This window comes from Castor canadensis, chromosome 14 (assembly GCF_047511655.1).
Source record: "Castor canadensis chromosome 14, mCasCan1.hap1v2, whole genome shotgun sequence".
NCBI lineage: Eukaryota > Metazoa > Chordata > Mammalia > Rodentia > Castoridae > Castor > Castor canadensis.
Window position 1 is genome coordinate 62,967,687 of NC_133399.1, and position 16,119 is coordinate 62,983,805.

Sequence of the window (16,119 nt, forward strand, 5' to 3'; positions counted from 1 at the left end):
GATTCTGTAGTATAAAACAGGCTGCTTCTCAGCTCACACTATGCTGCCTTATGGTTTACTGCTATTCTACCTCCTTTCTACTCTTCAGCATTTTATTACCCTCCTACATGTTTCCAGTCTCTAAATTCTTGCAGGTTAGCACCTTTTGAGAACCATCCTTTTACTCTCATTTTAATGGTTTTTCATTAAATGAAATTAGATATGTATGTTCAGCCTGCTATTCTGGAGTTTGCCCCCTTTCCCATTCGCATTCTTTTTTTCCTTGCTCCATTCATTTCTTTCTCCTTTCTTTCCTTCTCTCTGAGAAAATTATCAGAGGACCAAATTTTGAACTTGTAGGCCATTATAAGCACTTGGGCTGTAACTTGGGATTCAAAGACTGCAAGTGTAGCCTACAGTGGCCAAGGGAGGACTCAGGAGCATTAGTCACGAGAGCAGGAAAACAAATAAGGGAAAGCATGGACCAAGCAGGTAGCAGCACAGGTCTGCATGAAAGCATTTAGAAGTTGAGAGTTACTATACAAATGTCAGGTGTTATTATTGCTTGGTGGAGACATCCTAGCTCAGGGCAGAGTTGAGTGCAGATGTAAAAACTATGCTAAGTGAAAAAATAGCAAATGGAGTAAAGTACATAGTAATGTCTAAGTTGATTAAAACTCAGTACCCCAAAAATGAGAATAAATTTTGCAAAAACAAATCCAATATCAAAATATCAAGAAATGTATTAAACACATTAAAAAGTCTTCCTGTAGGGAGAATGGTAGTTGCAGTAGCATGCAGGAGAAAAAGAAATTAATAACAAATAACAAGGGAGAGAGGAAAGCTTTAGAATCTGGACAGAACTTGTTTGGGACAATATTTATAACCCTTGGAGGCAAAATAGTTTCTGCTGGGTATTGAGCGGGGGGAGCGGGAGGGGGTGGAGTGGGTGGTAAGGGAGGGGGTGGGGGCAGGGGGGAGAAATGAACCAAGCCTTGTATGCACATATGAATAATAAAAGAAAAATGAAAAAAAAAATTTATAACCCTTGGAACCCTGGTTCCCACCTCTGTGAAATAAAGTAGGTAGTACTTATTTCATTTGCTTGCCACAAGAATTAATGCATGCATCTAGCCTAGACTACTGAATAGTCTCCATAAGTGTTAGGTATTTTCTTTACCCTTCAACTCTTCAACAGTGTAACTGTTGAGACTCTGTGGAGGGAAGCTATTTGCTTTAGGGAAAGTGTGTGCTGGGTTTTATTATTGTGAAGTAGAAACATGGAGTTTGTGCTTCCTTATCATGTGGTTTAATTCTTTTTCTTCCTTCTCTTAATGCAGGGCTTACTACCCAAACGATGGAAGGCAGACATTACCCACTTGAGTTGCCCAGAGCCTACCATGTTTGTTTTCTCATCTCCAGCTATTCTGTCCCCACGTGCAAACTCTTTGCGAGAGATGTGGATACCAAGCTTCCAACAATCTAAAAAAGAAGCCCAGGCACTAAGGTGGCTGGTCGAGAGGAATCAAAATTTTTCATCTCAAGAGTTTTGGGCCCTAGTATTCAAGGACTAATTTCAAAGAAGCACCTGACTGACACAAGCTAGAGCCTTCTTGAGGTTTGTTTTCTAGATTTCCCTAACATTTGAATATAATAGCTATCCTTTACTATCCTTCGGTATAAAAATTAATTGCCATAATTTTCACAATGAGCCCTATCAAATAATAGCTGTGAATTACCCTGAGGAGTTGCCTCTATTTTTTCTACTAAAAAAGCAAATATATTTTATGGACATTGGTCACCTTCAGTTTACATATTTGGACCCGTACCTGCTGCCTTCTGTGGAAATTCATGTAACCTAGAGCAAGTATTTTCCTTGTTGTGATGGAAGCAGAGGGTCTGGCTGTGGATTTTTAATATTCACCTCACCATCAGCAACTTACTGGTACTTGGCAAGCCCAGTGTCTCATTGCTAAACACGAACATGAAATACATTAGAACTTGGCAATGAGAGATTCCATCTGTTGAATATAAGTGAGTAAGAAAAGCTGTGTCAAGATCATCCACTGTTGCTCTTTAAGTCAAAAGGACATAAGCATGTCTACTTTCCCTCTCCACCCTCAGCCCCATCCCTAACCATTTGTATATTCATCACATTCTATAGTGGCCTCCTTTCAAAGTGGAATGCCTTGTAAAGATGTTACTCCTTTTTGAGTAATTTGATCAGTGAGATGTCACCAATTGTTCCTTACACTATGTAGTAGAATAGTAAGAATTATCTGACTCAGGTAGATAGCTGAATTTCCTCAATAAGGCTGGAACCAACTCTTTTTAAATGAGCATGTAATAATTGTTCAAAGTCAGAGGTTTCATTATATATGCCTGCTCATGCATGCATATAAGGTACTTTGATCGTATTTATCCCTCTATTGCTCTTTCTTATTCTCTTCTAATACCCTTTTTCTATTAGCATGTATTAATTGTACAAATGGTGTCATTGTGATATTTCCGTACATGTGTATAATGTACTTTGATCCAATTTACCCCCTCTATTACTTTATCCTGTGCCCCCCCTTTTTCTTTTTTTACAATTTTTAGTAGGTGTCATTATTCTATTTTCATACAGTGTTCTTTGATCTTATTCATCCCCCTTCATTTCCTTTTGCCCTCCTCACCTCACTGTTTTCCTTCCTATACAGTCCCCCTTTTACATTTCTGTCATTATTTTTTTGGGGGGGACTGGATTTCATATATGAGAGAAAACATGCAATATTTGTGTCTCTTGAGTCTGGCTTATTTTGCTTAACATGATGATCTCCGGCTCCATTCATTTTCCTCCAGACAGCATGAAATGCTATTCTTTTTTATGGCTGAATAATACTCCCATATGTATATATACCACATTTTCTTTATTCATTGGTTGATGGGCACCTAGGCAGTTCCATAGCTTGGCTATAGTGAATAGTGCTGTGATAGACATGGCTGTGCAGAATCTCTATTGTATGCTGACTTGCATTCCTTCCATTACATGCTCAGAAGTGGCATAGCATATGATAGTTCTTTTGAGTTTTGAGGAAACTCTACTGATTTCCAGAGTGATTGCACTAATTTAAATTCCCACCGACACTGTGTAACCCCTATCCCTATAACCCCCCAATCCCTGCAGCATTTACTGTTGTTTTCTTTTTCTCTCCCCTCCTCTCCTCTCTTTGTTCCTCCCCTCTACTCCCCTCCCCTCCCCTCTCCTCTCTTTTTTTGAAAGTACTGGTGTTTGTGAACACAGGTTATTGTGCTTGCTAGGCCAGTGCTGAACCAATTGAGTCATGCCCCCATTTTTGTTTGTTTTCTTGATTTTGATAAAGGTGAGAGCAGAAGTGACTGCCCCAAGTGCTGCATTGTATCAAAGCTGATTGTCTTCAGGATGATGTGTACCCATGCTGGTAGGCAGCCAAAGACACTTGTTTTGTGAACATTTACTGCTTTCTGATCCTGTTATAGGGAAAGTCCAGCTGTCTTGTCTAGGGTGTCTACTGGAGCTCATGAAAGATAAGCAGAAACAATATTAGCTTTTCTTCCGTGAGATGGTGAGGAGGCTTATAGATGACACTAAAGCCATAATGTGTCATGGCTTCTGTATTATTTATTGTGAAAAGACATAAGGCACAGTCAGTCTCAGAGGACTGAAGAGTCTCTGACATCAGTGGTGTAAAGGAGAAATTAAAGACAGCCCTGTAGCTGCAGTTCCTCCTACCTCTTTTCTTGAGGTGCTGGGGATTGAATCCAGGGCCTTGCACATGGTAGGCTGAGCTGTGTCCCTAGCCCTTCAGCTACCCTTTCATTGCAGGCCAGTGTCCTTGGTGTGCCTGGCAGTGAGCAATGTCTTCTTCACTCTCTCTGGCTATGGCAGCCATGTAAGAAACAAGAGCTAAACCCAGCACATTCTTGATGAACAAGAAGGGTCACCTTGCTGGGTGGTAGAAGGTATCTATGACAGGTTCTTCCCAATTCCAGATCTGTCATTAACTAAATATGATCTTGGACAATCAAGCCTTAACTTCCTTGGCCTTAGTTTTTCCATCTAAAAAGCAGTTATTGGGCTGGTCTGCAAAATTGTCCTCTGTGTAAATCTTTATTTATCAAAATTGAAGAAGTTTAGTTTTGTAACTGTTTTTACTAAACCATAAACTACTAAAGGAGGTTAGAGTAACTGTGTGTTACTCAACAGAAGTTCTGCTTTGAAGGAAGGAACACATTTGTTACATAGTATTGAGAATGGAGAGGACAATATTTCCTTACCATTTTATCTGACAATACAAAAGTAGTAAAGGTTAGAAAGATGGATTGTTTATTTAAGATCAGGCTTTAAACTGTACATTAAGTGAAGTGGGATTCTTTTTGAACCCTCAAAAGCAAGCCTGGACAATGTTTAGTGCCTCTGGCAAGATATAATAGTAGCTTAAGTTTATATAATGGCCTTAAACAAATCTCCAGTACTTATATGTGCATATATGTCTTAAACTTCAGTACTTCATGAAATGTTGTTCTGTTTTAGTTCTTTTTCAAGAATTAATAGGTTAAAAATTGTCCTAGACTTTTCTAAAGTTTCTGTCCAAATTTAATGAAATATAATCATTGATTGTTTAATGAAACATAAAAATTTTATGGAGGAGGGAGAATTCCATGGGGTTGAAGGTAGAGGATATTTCAAAGAAAATAAATGAGGGGTTCACTGGGCCTCTGGGTACCACAGATTGGAGACTTATTATTTTTTATTTAGTTTATGCTGCTTCTGTCACTGGGTGTTTAATATGATGATGCCTTTTTGTCTCTGACAATTGTGGAATGAAGTAGGCCTGCATAGTAGCAGGATTCTTATCTACAAATGAGAATTATGCTTTCTGAATGCCTTAGTACATTTTGCCTGTGTCAATCCCATCATGCCATACCTTTCTCTTTACCTCACGATCTCCATTTGTGAAATATGGTTAAGGCGTGGACGTGAACTGCTTCACAGGACTTGTGAGGAATGACTATGACTGTGAACAACTTTGTACAGTACCACATTTTGTTTAGTGCCTCAGTGAATTTCACTTGGATTGTTTGCAAGGACAGATTCTCAAAGTGATGTGACAAGGTGTACCGAATTCCTTCAGAAAAGTGGAAGGAAATGATTACTAATGCTTGTCAGTAATTTTCACTTCTTCACCTGAAAATGGAGGCAACTTTGACTTTCAATTATGTAACAAATATAACATTGCAGAACCTGAATACTGATTGGCTTATTTGTTGCTGTTAAGAACAAACTAGTTTTTGAATACTGGTTGTTGTCTTTATCATTGTAAGCAATGACTTGGATATGTATTATGTGCTACTCATTGCTCAAAAAATAAAAGATGCAAACAAAAATGAGTGTCCTTCTTTTAGTCACACATCACACATTGTATATTACACATAGGAGGATCAGCTCAGTATCTATAGTACACTGTATAAATCTAAGCACAGGACAGACCTGAACTTGGAATGCCTGATGTAATATTGGGTATTTGAAAGAGTCACAGGTAAAGTATAATTCTTGCTAAAGATGACAGTTGACTAGAATTCCATGAACTGGGTTGCTTACAAGCAATAGAAACTTATTTCTCACAATTCAGGAAGCTGGGAAGTCCAAGACCAAGGTGTTAGCAGATTCGGTGTGTACTGAAGGCCAACATTTTGTTTCGTGTATGACCATCTTGCTGCATCTTTACCTGGTGGAAGGGATGAAGAAGTTCTCTTGGGTCTCTTATAAGGGCACCAATCCCATTCATGATGGCTCTACCTTCATGACCTACTCACTCTTCAAAGGCTTCACCTCCTAAAGCCATCATCTTGGGGTTAGGATTTCATCATAGGATTTTAGGGGACACAAATACTCAGTCCCCGACCCCTCCAATTTTTTGGCCTTGTAACATGCAAAAATCCTTAATGTCCTCAAACAGCCTCAAAAGTTTTATCTCATTTCTGCATCAACTCAAAAGTCTAAGACCCAAACTCTCGTGTAAATATCATCTAAATCAGATATGAGTAAGACTCAGATGTGTTTCATCCTGAGGAAAATTGTTCTCAGGCTGCAAAGCTAACTAAGTTATGAGCATTCAAGCTATAATGATGACAGGCATAGGATGGACATTACCAATCCGAAAGGTAGAAATGGGAAAGAAAAAAATGCCTTAGGTAAGTCCCAAACCTAGTGGGGAAAATTCCATTAGAACCTGAGCCTTGAGAATAATCCTGTTTGACTTTCAGTGCTCTCCCAGGCCCACTGGGATAGAAAGCACCCCCTCACCCATGGCTTGGTGAGGCAGTCCCCAGCGACTCTCTATGTATCCCTGTGTCCAGGTAGCTCTGGTCTTGAAACCTAGGTGCAGGGGGCAATATCTCCAGCCCTGTGCCCTCTGTGTGCCAGTGGAGACTGCACTTCATGCATGCCATACAAGATTGTTGCCTGCTCCCTCTGGGGCCTGCAATGCTCCCAAGACCACTGGAGCTGCATTTGAGGAGTGTGTGCTGAGTGCAGGGAGAGAAGCCTGCAATGTGAGGTAATGCCAGAGCAGCAAGGGCCTTAGTTTGATATGTGCCAGTGGTCCCTTTGACGCTTCTCTGCTCCTCCCACTCATTCTTGTGCTCTGGATCTGGGATGGGAATAGCAACTTTGATGATGTCTTAGTCACTTTTGGGGTCATTATTTTGGAGAACAGTTCCTGGCTTCTCTTTGCGATGGCTGATCCATTATTTGGGCACACCTTTGGTGTGCCTCTCTTTTTTTTCTATAGATAGACTGAGAACTTTCTAGATTTTTAAGGGTTCTTTTGCTTGGAAATTCTGTCTCTAAGTCATTTCTTTCTTACATTTTATTATAAGTGGTCAGGAGGAGCCAGGCTGCACCTTCAAACCTTTGCTTAGAAATAGCTTCAGCTAAGTATCCAATTTCATCACTCACAAGTTCTTTCAAAAAAAACCCAGAGCACAAACATTATTCAGCCAAGTGCTTTGTTACTTTATAATAAGTATTACCTCTTTCCACTTTCCAATGACATGTTCTTGTTGACACGTGAGACTTCATCAGAATGACTTTACTGTCCATATTCTAACAGTGTTCTGTTCAGAGTAACTGAGATTAGCCGCAAAAAAAAAAATTGAAACTTCCTGTACAACTCTTCTCTTTCCCCCAACCCCAGGCTCTCACCAGAATCACCCTTAACCATACATGACAATGTAGGCTTTCTCTGGCATGTGCTTCAGAATTCTTCCAGTCTCGACATCTTACCCAGTTCCAAAACCACTTGCACATTTTTAGTTATTTGTGTAGCAGTACTCCTGATACCAGTTTCTGTCATAGGCCATCCGAGTTGCTGTAACAGAGTGTCAGAGACTTGATGAAGTTATGGAGGCTGGGAAGTACAAGATCAAGGGTGCTGGCAGGTTTGGTGTCTGGTGAGAGTCTACTTTCTGGTTCATAGATGGCTGCCCCTCATGTCAAAACAATTGAATGAGCAATCTGAGATTTTTTTTTATAAGGGCACTAATCCCTTTTATGAGGGTTCCACCTTCATGACCTACACATTTCCCAAAGGCTCCACCTCCCAGTGCCATCACATTTGGGGTTAGAATTTCAACATATTAATTGTGTGTGTGGGGGGGGTGTAGACTATACAAACATTCAGTCTGTAACGCTAGTGTTAATTTTCAGTGAATGATAATTGAATACCATAAAGCAATCTTTCTTGGAATCTTTAAAGTATACAGTATGGTAATTCTTAAGCCAGGAATAATGATGATTAATTGATGTTTCAAACTAATTTTGTGATCTTAAATATTTTAAAACTCTCCCTTCTGTAGGAAATTTTTCTGTTTTAATTTCTGTTATTGTTAATGGTAATAAGCATAATTCTATTATTTTCTTCTGATTACGGAGATTTAAAAGTGCTTGAAAAACTCAAAGGGAATATAGGATTATAAACTGACTCTAGAATAACAAAGACCTAGTCTTAGTTACCACTCTTCAATGTACTGTCTTTACCACCTTGGTCAAGTAATTTGGCTTTTCTGTTTCACTTTGCTCATCTATGAGATAGGTATTCTGATATCTACCATCATATCCAACCTCTCTAAGATTGTTGTGATCATTAAATAAGCTAACATTTATTCTTAGCTTAATAAATGCTGGCTGTACTTGTTTGAATTATCTGTAGCCGTTACCCTTTTGTTTTTGGAGACCCTGATTGGGATTTTTCCAGGGAAAGGGAATGATTAATGACAGTACTAGGGGCAATATCCTTTTGTGCTTTGGTTATTTGACGCATACTTGTTATGAAGTAGGCATTGTGCTAGGCACCAGAACTGATGTGAATGAGACATGAGAGAGAGAAGTGTGAAGGGTTGTAGGTGGGGCTTTGTGATTGTGAAACCAGGGACTGGGTGATGTCCACGGTATTCTTTGACTTTCTCTTCCACTGAATTTCTGATGGAGTTTTGTACACCCCAGAAAATATTAGTGACACAACCTCTTAATGGTAGCTGTTTAAATTCAAATGAATCTGGCGTACTGATCTCTAGTTAAAACTTGGTTTGAGCATATGATTCAGACTGAAGCCTAAGAGGAAGGTCTTTTCCTGCCTTTCTGTTTCCCAATTCCAAGTCTTGGGACCAGGCCACTCAGTGTGCCTGTACCAAGAAAAGGAGAGAAAAATGGTACTGACTTTGTCTATTCATTCACTGGAGAAAATAAAGGAGAAAGAAAAGAGAAACCCAGGCAGGCCTCTTCCTGGCAGACCAGCTTTCTCTTGTTTTCCATAGGATTTGAATGCAAGACTACAGACTAAAAGGATGGTAGCTGACTTTTAGATCATAGTGACCTCTCTGGCTATAAAATGTGGTCCCATCAGCATCCCCTGTGATGCTGGTGGTACAGCTTATTGAGGAGACTGGTGAGCAGCAGATGTGTGAGGAGGGGCAGAATTAGCTCCCCAGGATTTTTGTCCTTTCACTTATTGGGTTTAAGAGTCAAGGCTGTGGTCAGTCAGAGATGTGGCTGTATCATGCAAAGGATCTGAACAGTCCTCATGGACAGAGACCTCCCTTCATCCATCTTCCTGGGGCTTCTTTTCTGTTACTTACTCTTGTTCCTTATTACCTGGCAAAGTGACATAAGCATTTCAGTTCTTATCTCTGAAGTTCACAAAGTGAGTCAGAACTGGACATTGATTAATGCCTGCAAGGGGGTTTTGCGCATTTGAACAATTTGTTCTCTAATTACCATGCAAAATGTAACCACATCATCCTAACTCGCTTACCAGAGAAGATTTTACAACCATCCCATCTAGCTGTTATGGATATTCAGAATTTTACTATCATGAACTCCTTAATTTTTAAAAACCAGATTGAGCTCATAAATTCAAAGACCATCAGTGTAAGTTTTGAGGTAGGGACATTGTCCCAAGAGCCTTTAGAATAAACCTAACATGAGTTGGTTCCTATACATACAGAGTAAACTCACTTGATGGGTCTGCTCACAAGAGGGAAACAGGCCAGTTTTACATATGAAATCTCAAACTTTGAGTACCTATCTTTTTATTCTGAGTGACAAAATTGGAAGAGTACATAAAACACTTCTAGTACACACCAAAGTACAGCGGGTGTCTCCAGGGAAAGCTCTTGTGTGGTTGACTTGTTAGCTACTCTCGCCATGTTTTCCGTGGAACATCATTTTTACTCAAGAGAATATCTAGCAAACTTTGCATATGCAATCTTGGTGGAGTTTTTTTGTCAATTATTTTCTTGAAAGCAAAGTGAGCCTGTCACTTTGAGACCGATAGAAATTTTTGCCAGTGATAAAATAATCTTACCTTTCAAGTAAAAATTAAATTTTTGGAACACTAATATCTACCCCATTGAACCTGACAACTTCCCAATACTTAAAGGAAATTAATGTGAGTCAACTCCCTGTATAGCTATCCTTATCTTAACTAGCAAAAACCCTTGTTCCTTCCTATTATTGCTTATACTCTCTCTTCAACAAAATTAGAGATAAGGGCAAAATAGTTTCTGCTGGGTATTGAGGGGGTGGGGGAGAGAGGGAGGGGGGCAGAGTGGGTGGTAAGGAAGGGGGTGGGGGCATGGGGGAGAAATGACCCAAGCGATGTATGCACATATGAATAATAAAACAATAAAAAAAAATTAAAAAAAAACTCTTTGGAAAAAGAAGCATATGCCTCACTGACCTAGCAATTCCACAACTAAGACTTTACCCTAAGGAAATAATCAGATAAATATGCAAAGAGTATGAACAGATATAGTTACTAAAGTATTATTTATTAGAGTAAAAATAGCTAACACATAGGAGAATAGTATAGACTTAAAATACTTACATGGCAATGTGGATCCATCTTCACAGTTATGTGCGTATGTAGAATAAGATGATGCTATGCATATAATAAAAACTTACTAGAGAATAGTAGCTAGCTTGACAAAGGTGACAGGATTACAAGTGATTTTTAATTTTTCTTAATAGTTTTCTGATTAAAACTATTCTTTGCAATGAATAGATAATAACTGTATTTGAAAAACATTAAGCATTTTCTCGGGAGAAGGGATAAAGTGAACAGCACCAGAGAAGTAACTCCAGGGGGCTAATATTTAGACATAGACTGAAAATGGAATGTAACATTTCCACTTTGGTAATAACATCTCACTGTTTTTTTCTTTTAAGGAGGGATTTTTTTCAGTCTTCACTGTTTTAATCAATAGGATTTTTTTTTTAACTTGAGGACTCTATTTTTGGTATCCCACTAGAAAACTTTTTAGATTGATGTTTGTTTTTCATGAAGAAAAGTACACTTTGACCTGAGTCAAATTATTCTAATTTCTTTGTAAAATTTCAAACTATTGGTTATTTCTATTACCTGGAAAACAAGGAGAGGCTGGTCACAGATTTAAAAAATCCTACCTGAGTACACTTTTTAAAGTCATATATTAGAAAGAAATAATCAATGTGAAAGATAGAAGAATTGGTCCTATTTCTCCAATTTATGAGGAATCAGGACAAATAAGATGCTGAGACCAGGGATTAGCAGGAATTCCTAATCTGACAAACCCAGTGTTCAAAGACTATGTAAGCATTGATACTCTCTTCTCTCCATTTCCAGATTTACTTGAATTATCAAAGAAAAATTATAAATGTGTCCTAGTGTTCATTGTGCCAATGTCTTTCATGGGAGAGTCAGAAGCAAAGTGATAAACTGGAAGTGTATTCAGGTCTTTGTTAGACATCATGGGACATGCTTGCTCATGTTGATATTTGGCATAGGATCCTATTTAAAGTACGTCAGATAAGTTGGAAATTTAGATTTACTGGGAGATCATATGATTACAAATTATAGTGAGACCCAATTACTGAAATAAAGATTTTATTATCTTCAAAAAAAAAAAAGACTTTCCTGGTGAGATTGGTGGTTATATTAACAAATGTTAATGCTTGACATTGAGTAAAGGCTTAAACAATGACATGTATACTTTATACTTCTAAGGAAGGTAGAAATAATGCTGTATGTTGGAAAGAGAACAATTTAAAAACATACTTTTTTTTTCAGTTGAAGAGTTCCATAAGGGAGGGTTTAAATAATATTGATTATTTGAAAAAAATAGGATAAGTGATAATCAGAGCTATGAACAAAGGAAAAAAGCCTTTTTTTTTTTAATAGAGAAGTAACAAAAACATGAATTAAGGAATAAGGAAAAAAATAAGCCAGGTGTCAGTGTCTCATGCCTATAATCTTAGCTACTTGGGAGGATCACAGATTGAGGCCAGCCTGGGCAAATAGTTCCTGAGACCCCCCCCCCCATCTCCAAAATAACCAGACCAAAATGGACTGGAGGTGTGGCTCAAGCAGTAGAGTACCTGGTTTGCAAATGCAAAGCCCTGAGTTCAAACCCCAGTCCCACCAAAAAAAGAAAAATATTATATAAAATATTGTATGTATATATGAAAACTATCAGGAAATCCTTGTTTTGGATCAAGCAACCTAGAATTTATTAATGTATTTAATAAATTGTTATCAAGCATTTACTGTGTGCCAGAAATGAAGGGCTACAGGGATACAGCAGTGAATAAAACTGATAGACCCACGTTACCATAGAGCTTCTAATTCTGGTAGGGAATGAAGATTAAAATGCTTAGCAAAATGTAAAGCACTTTGAGGAAGCTTTTCTTTATTTTGTAATAGCCCAGTGGGATGGAATTTACCTCCTGAGTCCTCACAACTCTATGTGGTACGTACAGGCTATATTTACAGAGTGTATCAAATGAACTATACTAATAGCAAGATGTGTTAAAAGTACTAAAAGTTGAAATCTGAATTAAGCTGGCCAATTTAGAAGCAAATGCTTTTCCTGTTCTTTACTCCACTGTTTATTCCTGTTGCTGGGAGAATCAGCATTTCTTCTGTCAACATTGGGTGATTTCTGACAAGAACTCTGGCTGGGAACTGGGAAGAGCAGCCAACTGGGGCAAGTGGTTCTCTGCCTATCCACATCTGTTCACCTTAAGTACAGAGGCCAAAGGGAGTCAATATTTACTTAGCCATAGCACCTCAAAAAGGGTGAAGGGTTTTATTTTACAAGCTGTATTCGATCACTGTCTATGCAGTTCACACACCATTAATATGAACGCTCATTCCACCCCTGAGAGAACTTGCCAGTCTGAGAGAATGTGGCTCGCTTATGTGAGCATCTCTAAGTTAATCACAGATATGGTCTACTTCTGTTCTCATGATTTAAATTCCCATCTCCAGCCTCTGGTTAGCCTGGAAGTGGTAGAGCAGAAACAATGACACGAATCATGACTGCTGTGGCAGTCCTACCCCTACCCCCCATATGTGTGTTTGTTTATTTTTGTAGTTGCTCTGGAAGGGCTGTTGAAAACATTCTGTAACCATTGCTGTGCTCTTTAGAAGGAAATGTTTTTTTCTAGAAAGACTTGGGCAATAGGGAGGAGGATGTTAGAATTCATCATCTAAATTGGGACACTTTGAGGGTAAAAGGGGACAATAGACATACATTGAGAATGAAGCACCCCAAGATTTAGTGGATGTAAGAGAGCAAAGGCTGTGTTTAGAAATAGTCTCTAAGGATGGGGTGCTGGAAGAAGGAAAAGGTGACTGAGGGTGTCAAGTGCTGGGTCCTATCCTCACAATAACCTTTGGAGGTAGGTTGTTGTTGTTTATCCCTGTAGTTATAATACAAAACAAAATAAAACTCAAGTAACATCCATGGTGGGGTGAAAATTTTAACTTACTATTTTTTTAATTGAGAGATGGTGTTATGTAAGATTTACCAGTAGCTTCTTGTTCTAGGGGTAGACATCCCCAAGAGCCCTGGGTGGAGATGGTCTGTGCTCCAGCAAGAACCTCTTGAGCCAACCTCTTACCTGTGGTGATGAGAGGCATTCGAACTTCCTTTGTTCTGGACAAAGTGAGTAATTCTTGTACTTGGAAAGAATAGTGCCTTCACCAAACACCTCAGTTATGGAAAAGTTGTATCAGTCCATTTTCTGTTGCTAACAACACGATACCACAGACTGTGTAAGTTTTAAAGAAACGATGATTATTTTGGCTCATGGTTCTGGCCCAAAGATGAGGGGCTGCACCTGGTGAAGGCTTCTTGCTGGTAGAACCCCAAGGTTGTGCAGGGTATCACATGTGAGAGAGAGGGAACGTGTGTGTCCTCTGGTCTCTCTCCCTTTTCTTACAAGGCCACCAGTATTCAATCATGGAGCTCTACCCAATGACAGTAATCTAATCCTGATCACCTCCTATAAGGCCCCACATTTAAACACCATAATTAGTTCAAGTTCCCACCCTCTTCATGAGATGTAATTTCATCATGTTTTCCCAGGAGACAAACCATATTTAAACCACGCAAAAGTCAAAAGCCAGTTATGGGGAAGTAGAATAGGTGCTATATTCTCTTCTGGGAGGAAAATTATTGGAACACAGATCCTTCCTCTCACCTTACACAATCCTTATCCCTTCCACATCTTACTTTGAAATAATTTTAGGACACAAATAATATGTAAGAACAATATAACTAACACTTGGATATTCTTCAGTAATACCCAACTGATAACATTTTGCCACATTTGCTTTTTGTCTTTTTCTCTCCCCTTTTTACCATTTGAAAGTAAGTAGCAGACATTGTGACATGCCATCCCTCCATCTTCCATGAAGGGCATTTGTCTTGGTCCATTTGGGCTGCTATAACAAAATACCATAAACTAGGTGGCTGATAAACAAGAAATTTCTCACAGTTCTGAAGGCTAGGAAGTTCACAATTGAGGTACAGCAGATTTGGTGTCTGGTGAGGGCTTTCTTCTTGGGTCATAAATGGCCATCTTTTTTCTGTAACTTCACATGGTAGAAGGCGTGAGGGTCTCGCTCAAGTCTCCTTTATAAGGACACTAAATTCATTCATGAAGGCTCTACCTTCATGACTTATTAACCTTCATCTTGGGAGTTACTGCTTCAACACATGAGTTTTGAGAGAACACAAACATTGAGACTATAATAGAATTTTAAATGGTACTCACAATACCATCATCACACCCAAGAACACTGATATAATGTTATTTAATACACAGTCCACATTCACAATTTCCCCGTTGCCCTAAACAATAATTTCTTATGGCTCTTTCTTTTCAATCCCTGATCCAGTTAAAGATCATGCATTGCATTTATTTTTTATGTATCCTTAATTTCTTTTAATCTGGTATAGTTTCTTTATTTTGTTTTTCCTTGTTTTTGGTCTTTTGTGATCCTGACATTTATGAAGAGTCAAAACCATTTATCTTGTAGACTATCCCATAATCTAGATTTACCTGGTTGTTTTTTCATGATTTGAACTCATGGACTCCTTCTTTTTTGAAGTTTAATATTATTAGAACTTCTCTGATGAATTGAAGAGATGTCTTCTCTGACACCAGTGATCCCTGCATGGAGCCTATGCAGGAAAAGCAAGTCTAGGTGTTGGAGTGGTAACTCCAGTTTGACACCCAAGTTAACAAGACAGTGTTATGTGGTGATGGTGGTGGTGGTGGTGGGGGTGGTGGTGGTGTGTGTGTGTATGTGTGTGATAAATGTCTGAGATTGAGACAATAAGAGAAAACATGTTTTGTTTCTGTGACAATATACCTGAGATAATCAACTTAAAAGGAAAAGAAGGGACTTAATTTTAGGTCATGGTTTCAGAGGTTTCAATCTAGGGTCTCCTGGCCTTGTCATTCTGGGCCTGTGGCAAGGTGAAACATCATGATGAGAGCACATTGTGGAGCCAAACTGCTTATAGCAGCCAGGAAGCAGGGAGAGAAAAAGGGAGAGAGGAAGGGCCAGGAGCCCATATCTCCTATAAGGGTACATCCTCAATGACTTAATTTCCTCTAATTAAAGCCCTACCTCCTAAAGCTTCTACCACCTCCCAGTAGCACCCAGCTTGGACCAAACACATGGCCTTTGGGGAACACTTCAGATCCAAACTATAACAAGGAGGAAAAGAATTAGAAGAAAAAGGAGTCAAGAAGTAAAGGAAATTAAGGAGGCAAATGCAGAGAGAAATGTATATATGATAGCAAACACATAATAGTGGTAGGAAATGGGGTCTTTCAGTGCAAAAAACAATCTTTTTCCAGTTTTCTCTATGTAAGGCAATTATAAACAAGAATGAATAATTCTCTAAAGTTCTTAGTTTATCAGAAGAGTTAGAAAAGGGGATTAAAAACCTTTTGCCATAGGGAAAATAGAAGCTTATATTTAAAGAAATGTGACTTGACTTTATTGTGTATGATGATGAAGCAGGCCATGCCAGTCATACTCACAATGTCCAATGTTTCATAAAATAATTTGGACAAGTCCAGATTTCAAACCCAGTGTTGCTCATGATGCATGTTGGTTAATTTTGTGTATCACCTTGGCTAGGTTAAGGGATGTGTGTAAACATGGTTCCAGATGAGAGTAACATTTGTGTCAAGGTACTGATCACTGATTCAAACAAGATTGACCAGTGGGAGCAGGCATCATCCAGTCCCTGAAGGGCCCAAATAGAATGAAAGACCAA

The 16,119-nt window shown here is 38.8% G+C and overlaps 1 protein-coding gene across 9 annotated transcripts in view; it reads left to right on the forward strand.

Moving 5' to 3' along the window:
• Fut10 (fucosyltransferase 10) overlaps positions 1-16,119 on the forward strand; it is a 190,576-nt gene that overhangs the window by 79,383 nt on the left and 95,074 nt on the right. For 4 of the 9 annotated variants that reach the window (XR_012441445.1, XR_012441444.1, XR_012441446.1 and 1 more), the window contains exon 5: positions 1,320-1,597. Coding sequence is in view for 5 of the 9 variants with exons in the window: in XM_074054664.1 (XP_073910765.1) it covers positions 1,320-1,553 (234 nt within the window). In the remaining 4 variants the exon portion in view is untranslated. Of the gene's footprint in view, positions 1-1,319; positions 5,380-13,367; positions 13,486-16,119 lie in introns of those variants that run through there. The other 5 variants (XM_020161666.2, XM_074054665.1, XM_074054662.1 and 2 more) reach the window with 3 other exon arrangements.